General features: G+C 47.0%; 1 protein-coding gene across 1 annotated transcript; it reads left to right on the forward strand.

Moving 5' to 3' along the window:
- Nucleotides 1-117: 117 nt before the first annotated feature.
- Nucleotides 118-8,602, forward strand: LOC311123647 (transmembrane protein 245-like; the record flags this gene model as incomplete). Its single annotated transcript, XM_084197890.1, has 10 exons — nt 118-200; nt 4,666-4,756; nt 4,853-4,951; nt 5,229-5,366; nt 5,439-5,561; nt 5,659-5,804; nt 5,875-5,975; nt 6,178-6,352; nt 6,506-6,700; nt 7,014-8,602. Coding segments are annotated over 10 exons (1,200 nt in total), but the record flags the coding sequence as incomplete, so codon positions are not given.
- Between the last annotated feature and the right edge of the window lie 3,207 nt (nt 8,603-11,809).

The following is an 11,809-nucleotide window of genomic DNA, read 5'->3' on the forward strand; positions in this document are numbered from 1 at the left end:
CTCAGAGCTTACCGTAGTTTCATTTCCTCCTCTACCACTGTACATAGCTAATTGAGATATAGGCTATTTTCAGCATAACCTCTCTCTCTCTCTCGCTCTCTCTCCCTTTCTCTGTAGGTTCATCATGAGAGTGTTCATATCATAGAGGTCACCAGTAACCTTATCAACGAGACTGTGTCCAACCATCCAGAATGGGCCAAGTAAGACAGACACACACACACAAACACACACACTTCTCTGGCTTCTTGCACACTTGGCTGTCCATTGATATTGATGACTTTACTCCCAATTATCACAGAGGTGTGGTTGCTGTGTGGGGTTGTGGTTGTGCCAGTGCATGTGGCTGTGCAGGCCAAAGCCAGACCTGCATGGTATGCCACATGAGGAGAGGGTTGCCCCTGCTGCTGGGGTTTGTGTGCAGGCCGTTGGATTGTCCTCTGTGATTATGTCCTGGAGGTGTGTTGACACCCAGGTGGCAGGTGGAACTCCAGGTATGTCGGTTGGTAGCCAGGTTCTCCAAGTTAGACATTGCCGAGGTACAGTATGTGAAGGTATGTGAAGTGGGGGTGAGTTGTTGACCATTGATGTGGAAGGTGAGCTCTTCTTGCTGGGGGGTGAGTTGTTGACCATTGATGTGGAAGGCAGTGTTTTCCATTAGTGCCGGCTGTCGGCTAATCAGCCGGTTACAAACTCATTTTCAGCCAGCTACATTTTCCACTTCATATTAACTAGGCCACTTTCCATTTAAACGTTTCAATTCACTCATCCGTCGAGCCCTCTCCCGCTAGAATGAACGATATGCATCTTCTAGCGATCTATTTATAGAATAGGCGCCTGTCAGTCACAAAGCGAGCAATGACAGGGAAATGCAGCAGAGAGGAAGAGGCGAAGCGAGAGGTTTCACGCTCGCCAAAATTTGTCCGAAATAAACCCAATGCGTTTCTATGGTCTTATTTTGGACCTAAGCTTGTCGCCTGCATTCCCACCTTTGGGACAACGACTCCCATTGTTGGGGCGGAGACATGAGCATCTCGTCATTATATACAGATCTCTGGTTGCAGTCGAATTTCTTTACACGGAGGAGGGAGAGAGCATGATGCTCGTGAATTTGCACGTCCCATGTAATGTAAGTGGTAACGATGAGTCGAAATCCATGACTTAGCCTAATTATTATTTTCTGACACATTCATGTATTTTCTTTCGCATGTTTCACATAGCCAGCCACGCGGAGTGGTGCCGCATAGTAGGATATTTACTTAGCCTAGGCAGCAGATAGTGGGCGCCGGAAGCATAAAACGATGGCGGAAGCGGACGATGAAGTGGATTCTGAATCCAATGGCGGTAGAATCAAGGAGAATTGCAGTATTGTCCAAAAGAATGGAAAACGGAGCAAAGTAGGGTACAGTGATGAGAATGTCCCTTCGTATCTAGTAGGAGTAGCAGATTACCAATCTTGAAGAAACCATTTGAGATATCCAAACTGGTGGAGAGAGTGCTGGGTAAAGTGAAGGCTGTGAGGATCACGAGAGGAGGGCTTGTTTAGATTTTTTGTGCTTCTGCGGATCAGAAGGAACGTGCGTTGCGTCTCACCCGATTTGATAAGTTTGAAGTGTCGTGTGTGTCTCTTCAGAACACGGCACCCCTCAAGGGGGTTATATCTGGCGTCTCGTGGGAAGTCGATTTTGAAGAGATAAAACATATTCCTGGAGTGATTGATGCACGTCGGATGAATCGTGTGGTGAATGGTGAAAAAGTGTAGAGTCTAGCTGTTCTTTTGTTTTTTGATATGGAGTCTCTCCCTACTCAAGTGCAGTTGGGGTATATAAGCTACAGAGTTAGAGCATTTAACCCAAAACCAAGACTGTTAAAAGGGTTGAGGGTTTGAATGGTGCTCCTGAAGAGTCCATGGTGGTGGATAGGTCTTCACTGAAGGCTGCAGGGGATGTCTTTCACCAGTAGGACCCTGACATTTGAAAGGTTAAGAAGATGGACTTTGTGGCCTTTATAGCTATGGTGATTAATGGCACTGCCAAGGTGGAGAGAAGATAGATATCATTGTGGATGCGGCGGAGTGGTTCCTGGGACTGAAAGATTTCTCGGCGGAGGAGTTGTATGGAATATTGTCACAAGCCGTACCACCCTCTGAGGTCATAGAACCTGAGAAGGGAGATATGGAGATTTGAAGGAAGGAAGAAGTGGGAGTTTTGTTTTATTTTTGTCAATGTACTATTTTATTTGGGTGGATTAAGTTAGTTTCCCTATCACATATGGATTTTCTTTTTACCTTGTTTTGGTTTTTCAACCCATCCAGTTGGTGGCGGCAATACACCTTTTTGGGTTGTAGTCCGCCATAAAACCCACAGAAGAAGAAGAAGAAGATAGTTGGCGCTAGATCTGCACTATCGTCTAGGATTGATTTGCATTCCCGGTAATACATGCACTGGTTTCCCCCGTGTACTGTCTCGCACATAAAACATCCTCCATTCAGGCTGAAAAGTCGTAATTTCCCTCCTTCACTATCTTTAATGGCGAGCCGCCGGAAAAGAAATATAAAAATAAGGGTACTGTCTGGCTACTTTTTCTGGCTGGCTACTTTTTCTATTTGGCAGGCTACTATGTACTTGTGGAAAACACTGGGAAAGGTGGGCTGTTCTTGCTGGGGGGTGAGTTGTTGATCATTAATGTGGAAGGTGGGCTCTTCTTGTGGTGGGGTGAGTTGTTGACCAGTGATGTGGAAGGTGAGCTCTTCTTGATAGAGGTTGTGTTGTTGACCATTGATGTGGAAGTTGGGCTCTTCTTGATAGAGGGTGAGTTGTTGACCATTGATGTGGAAGGTGAGCTCTTCTTGATAGAGGGTGAGTTGTTGACCATTGATGTGGAAGTTGGGCTCTTCTTGATAGAGGGTGAGTTGTTGACCATTGACATGGAAGGTGGGCTCTTCTTGATAGAGGGTGAGTTGTTGACCAATGATGTGGAAGGTGGGCTCTTCTTGATAGAGGGTGAATTGTTGACCAATGATGTGTGTGTTGCTGAGACTGATGGAGTTGTAGATGGAGGAGACCAGGTTCAGTGAACGCTGCATGGATTCTGGTGAGTGGGTGAGGAGAATAGTCGTCTGCATATTGCGGTGCAAAGATGTGTTGAGTTGAGGTCTTGGTGGTGGCTTGGAGGCGCCGGAGGTTGAATAGATTTTCCTCCAGCCGGAACTGCTTTATTTACCCAACATTCATCTCTTCATGGTACAGACGGCTCTTAGGTGCTCAGCTCTGACGGAGCATAGGACTGGGCCTTGGTGTTAACTAGGTGAGCAGTGGACTGGTCCTGGGGGTTAACTAGGTGAGCTGTGGACTGGTCCTGGGGGTTAACTAGGTGAGCTGTGGACTGGTCCTGGGGGTTAACTAGGTGAGCTGTGGACTGGTCCTGGGGGTTAACTAGGTGAGCTGTGGACTGGGCCTGGGGGTTAACTAGGTGAGCTGTGGACTGGTCCTGGGGGTTAACTAGGTGAGCTGTGGACTGGTCCTGGGGGTTAACTAGGTGAGCAGCGAGGGCCTTGTGTACTAGACGCATCACACCAACCTGTGGTGATAACCCCCTGGCCCCTCATAGACATCACACCACCCTGCGGTGATAACCCCCTGGCCCCTCGTACACATCACACCACCCTGTGGTGATAACCCCCTGGCACCTCATAGACATCACACCACCCTGCGGTGATAACCCCCTGGCCCCTCGTACACATCACACCACCCTGTGGTGATAACCCCCTGGCATCTCATAGACATCACACCACCCTGCGGTGATAACCCCCTGGCCCCTCGTACACATCACACCCCCCTGCGGTGATAACCCCCTGGCACCTCGTACACATCACACCACCCTGCGGTGATAACCCCCTGGCCCCTCGTACACATCACACCACCCTGCGGTGATAACCCCCTGGCACCTCATAGACATCACACCACCCTGCGGTGATAACCCCCTGGCCCCTCGTACACATCACACCACCCTACGGTGATAACCCCCTGGCACCTCGTACACATCACACCACCCTGCGGTGATAACGCCCTGGCACCTCATAGACATCACACCACCCTACGGTGATAACCCCCTGGCACCTCGTACACATCACACCACCCTGCGGTGATAACCCCCTGGCACCTCGTACACATCACACCACCCTGCGGTGATAACCCCCTGGCACCTCATAGACATCACACCACCCTGCGGTGATAACCCCCTGGCACCTCGTACACATCACACCACCCTGCGGTGATAACCCCCTGGCACCTCATAGACATCACACCACCCTACGGTGATAACCCCTGGCACCTCGTACACATCACACCACCCTGCGGTGATAACCCCCTGGCACCTCGTACACATCACACCACCCTGCGGTGATAACCCCCTGGCACCTCATAGACATCACTCAAGAGCTGAACAGGGTGCTTTATTGGTGCATCAGTCCCTGACACTCTCTCTCTCTCTCTCTCTCTCTCTCTCTCTCTCTCTCTCTCTCTCTCTCTCTCTCTCTCTCTCTCTCTCTCTCTCTCTCTCTCTCTCTCTCTCTCTCTCTACCCCTCTCTCTCTCTCTCTACCCCTCTCTCTCTCTCTACCCCTCTCTCTCTCTCTACCCCTCTCTCTCTCTCTACCCCTCTCCTCCAGTTGGCTCCCTGAGGCCCAGGTCATCCAGAAAGCTATGAACTCAGCTGCCACTAACGTCTACCAGCACGGTCGAGAATGGATAACATTCAAGGTAAGAGAGAGAACAGGAGAGAGATGGAAAGAGAGGGAGGGGGGTGGAGACTTGATTAACACTGGTAAAATCACTGGTTGTGTGTGTGGTGTGTAGCTCCATAAGATGCTTGGTGAAAAGGGGAACCACACGGCTGTCATAGAGAAGCAGGTTCTGGAACTGTGGGACAGACTGTACCACTCCTGGTTTGTCAAGGTAATGCAGGGGGAGGGGGTGGCCTGGTTCATCAGACCACAGTATAGGGGGGTTCACATGGTCACATCTTTATGTTTGGCTTGAGAATATATAGACTGACACACTCATTACCCCTTACTAACACAGACATACCAGAACTAAATGTAACTACACCATATACTCATACATGTCTCACTCTTTCAACACTGTCTGTGTGTGTGTGTCTGTGTGTGTGTGTGTGTGTGTGTGTGTGTATGTGTGTGCTAACGTGTATGTCTGTACGGCGTTTCTGTCTCAGAATGTAACCCATACGGGAGGGCGTAACCGTAGTGGTGGTCAGAAGCTTGTCCAGAGACAGAACAGCTGGCTGGGAGAGATCTTAGACTGGCAGGACATCGCCTCCTTCGCACACGACAATATAGAAACACTGCTCTCTGTGAGTACACGTGTGTGTGTGTGTGTGTGTGTAGTGTGTGTGTATATATAACGGGTGTATCCTCTGTTGTAGATAGTGGAGTCTCTGTGGGTGGTGATGAGTCGGAACGTTGGGCTGCTGATCTCCACGACAACCACACTCCTCACTGTCCTCTTCCACAGCGGCACAGCTCTACTCAACTTCGCCCTCAGCCTGGTAACACACACACACACACACACAGCTCTCTCTGTGTGCCTCCCCCTTCATACCTTAATATTGACAATGGTGTGTGTGTGTGTGTGTGTGTGTGTAGGTGATATTCCTGACCACGTTGTTCTACCTGCTGAGTTCCAGTGGAGAGTACTATGAGCCTGTCAAATGGGTGATCAGCCTCACTCCTCTGTCCCAGCCCGGACCATCCTCTAACATCATAGGACAGTCTGTAGAGGAGGCCATCAGGTACACACACAGCACACGTTTGACATTTGAAATGTTAAAACATATATTTTTTAAATTGTGTGTGTTTTAGGGGGGTGTTTGATGCCTCTCTGAAGATGGCAGGGTTCTATGGTCTCTACACCTGGCTGACACACACCATCTTCGGCATCCACATAGTCTTCATCCCCTCTGGTGAGTGTGTTAAAAACTGACTGATCAAATAGAACATCTTAACTTGCTGTTGTTTGCCTGACTAGCCTGGAGATTAGGAAATACCCTCCTTGTGTCAGAACTATTAGATGAATAAATTGTATAACAGGACTGTTCTGTTCCACTCTTCTGACTTACTATTGTCAAACATGTTCAAAGTGTCCTCTTCCCTCGCCCCCTTTAGCCCTGGCTGCTATCCTGGGTGCGGTGCCGTTCCTGGGGACCTACTGGGCAGCTCTGCCCGCTGTGTGTGACCTGTGGCTGGCCCAGGGAGAGGGGGTCAAAGCCCTGCTACTGCTGGTCTTCCATCTACTGCCCACCTACTTCGTAGACACAGCCATCTACTCCGATATATCAGGGTACGTGAGTGTGTGTGTGTGAGAGAGTGTTTATGTGTACGTGTTTGTGCGTGTTCACTGTTTATGAGATCAGTGCGTAAGAGAAAGAGAAATGTAATCTGTTATGATATTAAAGTAAGTGTGTGTTGATATCTGTCCCCCCCCCCCCCACAGTGGTGGTCACCCGTATCTGACAGGTCTAGCGGTGGCAGGCGGAGCATACTATCTGGGTCTGGAGGGGGCGATCATCGGTCCTATCCTGCTCTGTATCCTTGTGGTAGCCTCCAACATCTACAGTGCCATGCTGATGAGTCCCACCTCTGCCCAGCCAACCCCTGTACAGTCTACCTGGCCACTACACCCTGCCAGGTACACACAGACATCATCATCATTACATTTATGTCTGGTTCCTTTGTGCCATTTACTTCTAATTTACAAACCCACCCCCCCCCCCCCCCCCCCCTCTCTCTCTCTCTCTACTTCTAATTTACAACCCCCCCCCCCCCCCCCCCTCTCTCTCTCTCTCTCTCTCTCTCTCTCTCTCTCTCTCTCTCTCTCTCTCTCTCTCTCTGTGTGTGTCTCTCTCTATGTCTCTTTCTCTCTCTCTCTCTCTCTCTCTCTCTCTCTCTCTCTCTCTCTCTCTCTCTCTGTGTCTCTCTATGTCTCTCTCTCTCTCTCTCAGGCCCTTGATGGACACCACTCCCTCGGTGCTGAAGAGGGCGAGCGAGTGAGAGGGGGTGTGTCTCCTGGTTTCTCATTGGCTGGGTGCCTGTCCCTTGGCTTCCCATAGGCTGATTACCTGGAGAAGCGCCCTTTCCTCCCCCGTGCTCCTCCCGAGCTCTACGGGGTCTCCCAGGCGGAGTGGCAGGGTGTGAGGGGAGGTTACCCACGATGCCATCTGCCTGATAAAGCTACTTTCCAAACCATGGAGGAGAGACCCTCCCCTCTCCCAACACATATAAGACCATAGAAAATATTTAGATTATAAATCAAAGCAATGGTCCGCAATATGTATATTGGGCATACCATATTTAATATTGAATGTTTGATGAATTGATGCTTATCACATCATCTCGCTGAATGCGGTGCCTCTCTCAGTGTTCCACACATGCAGCAATGGCAAAGTGTATTGTGCCTCCATAATGGATGGGAACACGTGGAGTTTAGAACAAGGTCTGTTCTACCCATTCTATGTACACGTATAAGTCCCCCCAGGACCATATCTGCAGACCTGCCTAAAGTGGGATGTATTTTACCCCCCCTCCCCTAATCCTTCTTACCCCCTCTACACGGCCGTTTGGGGCGGTTAAAGTTCAGAATGGGCCACACGTTGTAAGGTGCAATGGAACACTGAGTCAATGAACTAACCCTGGTCCTGGAGAGCTACTGGGTGGGCAGGGTTTAGTTCCGGCCCAGCATTAACACATCTGATTCAAGTAATGAACGATTGAATAAGGTAACTAGAGGCTGTACACACTGGTGCCCTCCAGGTGCCTCCAGGATTTACATTTTGCACTTTTGGTTTTCATCATCTTGACTTAATATCCTAAATATAATACTGTTTTATTATCTCTATGGTTACATGTTGTATGATGCATTGTCATGCTTGGGAGTTCTGTTGGCGTGGCGATGAGTACTGTATGCAGGCACTTCCTGTGCTGAAAGGTGGAACTTCCTGTTTCAGGAGGGTGGAGTGGGAGGGGATGGATCTTACCTGTGTTGATGTTTTTACATTTAAAAACAGATTAGTTTTCAGCTCAAGTTTATTTTTTGCTCTCTAACACACACACACACACACACACACATATACACACAGGTTGATGTCAGTGCTGCTATAAGGTGAATGTAATCTAAAGATACTGTAGTTGTTACATATATCGGTAATAAGGTAGTGGGTCCCTGACCTGTACTAACTACATCCTATTGTAATCCATCACATACACACCCCAGATTACACACACATATTCACTCCACATTTATGGGAGAAGGATGCACTTTCACATTATAAATGTAACCGTTTACACCAAATGAAAAATGTTCAGGTATGTATTCTGATTGAGTACTCTGTATGTGAAGCACGTCATCATCTTATGTGGCCAAAGCATTCGCTGCCTGAGGTTGGGAGGACTGGTTATCTATCCTGAGAAGGTTGGAGTCCTACGGTTGGCTCACTTCCCACACCTCACAGTGACGTCACCTGACTGGAACATACCGTTGCTGTGTTTTCTACTGGAAATGCACTGCGACAATAAACATGACTGTTTGAACTAAGATAGCTGATAATGGGCCTCTGTACGCCTACGTAGATATTCCATAAAAAATCAGCCGTTTCCAGCTACAATAGCCATTTACAACATTAACAATGTCTACACTGTATTTCTGATCAATTTTATGTCATTTTAATGGACAAAAAAAAAGCTTTTCTTTCGAAAACAAGGACATTTCTAAGTGACCCCAAACTTTTGAACGGTAGTGTGTATATATATATATATATACAGTGGGGAAAAAAAGTATTTAGTCAGCCACCAATTGTGCAAGTTCTCCCACTTAAAAAGATGAGAGAGGCCTGTAATGTTAATCATAGGTTCACGTCAACTATGACAGACAAAATGAGATTTTTTTTTCCAGAAAATCACATTGTAGGATTTTTTATGAATTTATTTGCAAATTATGGTGGAAAATAAGTATTTGGTCAATAACAAAAGTTTCTCAATACTTTGTTATATACCCTTTGTTGGCAATGACACAGGTCAAACGTTTTCTGTAAGTCTTCACAAGGTTTTCACACACTGTTGCTGTTATTTTGGCCCATTTTGGCCCATTCCTGCATGCAGGAATGCTCCTCTAGAGCAGTGATGTTTTGGGGCTGTCGCTGGGCAACAGACTTTCAACTCCCTCCAAAGATTTTCTATGGGGTTGAGATCTGGAGACTGGCTAGGCCACTCCAGGACCTTGAAATGCTTCTTACGAAGCCACTCCTTCATTGCCCGGGCGGTGTGTTTGGGATCATTGTCATGCTGAAAGACCCAGCCACGTTTCATCTTCAATGCCCTTGCTGATGGAAGGAGGTTTTCACTCAAAATCTCATGATACATGGCCCCATTCATTCTTTCCTTTACACGGATCAGTCGTCCTGGCCCCTTTGCAGAAAAACAGCCCCAAAGCATGATGTTTCCACCCCCATGCTTCACAGTAGGTATGGTGTTCTTTGGATGCAACTCAGCATTCTTTGTCCTCCAAACATGACGAGTTGAGTTTTTACCAAAAAGTTATATTTTGGTTTCATCTGACCATATTACGTTCTCCCGATCCTCTTCTGGATCATCCAAATGCACTCTAGCAAACTTTACACAGGCCTGGACATGTACTGGCTTAAGCAGGGGGACACGTCTGGCACTGCAGTATTTGAGTCCCTGGTGGCGTAGTGGGTTACTGATGGTAGGCTTTGTTACTTTGGTCCCAGCTCTCTGCAGGTCATTCACTAGGTCCCCCTGTGTGGTTCTGGGATTTTTGCTCACCGTTCTTGTGATCATTTTGACCCCACGGGGTGAGATCTTGCGTAGAGCCCCAGATCGAGGGAGATTATCAGTGGTCTTGTATGTCTTCCATTTCCTAATAATTGCTCCCACAGTTGATTTCTTAAAACCAAGCTGCTTACCTATTGCAGATTCAGTCTTCCCAGCCTGGTGCAGGTCTACAATTTTGTTTCTGGTGTCCTTTGACAGCTCTTTGGTCTTGGCCATAGTGGAGTTTGGAGTGTGACTGTTTGAGGTTGTGGACAGGTGTCTTTTATACTGATAACAAGTTCAAACAGGTGCCATTAATACAGGTAACGAGTGGTGGACAGAGGAGCCTCTTAAATAAGAAGTTACAGGTCTGTGAGAGCCAGAAATCTTGCTTGTTTGTAGGTGACCAAATACTTATTTCCCACCATAATTTGCAAATAAATTCATTAAAAATCCTACAATGTGATTTTCTGGATTTTTTTTCTCAATTTGTCTGTCATAGTTGACGTGTACCTATGATGAAAATTACAGGCCTCTCTCATCTTTTTAAGTGGGAGAACTTGCACAATTGGTGGCTGACTAAATACTTTTTCCCCCCACTGTATATATATATACACACACACACACACCTTTACATAAGTATTCAGACCCTTTGCTATAAGACTCGAAATTGAGCTCAGGTGCATCCTGTTTCCATTGATCATCCTTGAGATGTTTCTACAACTTCATTGGAGTCCACCTGTGGTCAATTCAATTGATTGGACATGATTTGGAAAGGCACACACCTGTCTATATAAGGTCCCACAGTTGACAGTGCATGTCAGAGCAAAAACCAAGCCATGAGGTCGAAGAATTGTCCGTAGAGCTCCGTGACAGGATTGTGTCGAGGCACTGATCTGGGGAAGGGTACCAAAACATTTCTGCAGCATTGAAGGTCCCCAAGAACACAGTGGCCTCCATTATTCTTAAATGGAAGAAGTTTGGAACCACCAAGAATATTCCTAGAGCTGGCCGCCCGGCCAAACTGAGCAATCGGGAGAAGGACCTCAGGGAGGTGACCAAGAATCCGATGGTCACTCTGACAGAGCTCCAGAGTTCCTCTGTGGAGATGGTTGTCCTTCTGGAAGGTTCTCCCATCTCTGCAGCACTCCACCAATCAGGCCTTTATGGTAGAGCGGCCAGACGGAACCCTCTCCTCAGTAAAAGGCACATGACAGCCCGCTTGGAGTTTGCCAAAAGGCACCTAAAGGACTCTCAGACCATGAGAAACAAGATTCTCTGGTCTGATGAAATCAAGATTGAACACTTTGGCCTGAAAAACTGTTGTTGCTTTGTAATTATGGGGTATTGTTTATAAATGTATGAGAAAAAACAAAATTCAAGGGGTCTGAATACTTTCCAAATGCACTGTAGACCTATAATCAAATATACAAACCACAATAATAAAATAACAACCACAAACTACTAAACATTTAGATTTTTCCTACAGCATTTCTTAAGGCTATTTCACTAAAAACACAGGGGCAAAAATCACTTCTACTCATTTGGAGTCCTGAAGTCAGGCTCTGTCCATATTTCACTATGTCTCCAATTGGTCCAGCTAACCATTACTGTGGTTACACTTGTAAATCAGTTCAGATTTCTACTCTATGTGGCCTTGTTCATACTTGGCGCTAACATGCATCCTTGCCCACATTCTGATTGTGCCCACATTTTCAGATATGCGTCTACACATGCTATTAAAATGTGTCTCTCATCCGTCCACTGTGTCCGCATAGTGACCATATTTCCTCCCTCCCTGTATACTAATTATTTGCTGGATATTCTTTAAAAAATAATATTGATGAATTTATTTTAAGACACATTTATGCCATAAGTCAATGCTGCCACCTGTCAATGATTTAGAGCAGGGATGGGCAACTTTTATAAGGGTGGGGGCCACAAAGAATCTGAACTCATCATGAGGGGCTGC

The sequence above is a fragment of the Coregonus lavaretus genome (genome assembly GCF_964263955.1).
Source record: "Coregonus lavaretus genome assembly, contig: HAP1_SCAFFOLD_2683, whole genome shotgun sequence".
Lineage (NCBI taxonomy): Eukaryota > Metazoa > Chordata > Actinopteri > Salmoniformes > Salmonidae > Coregonus > Coregonus lavaretus.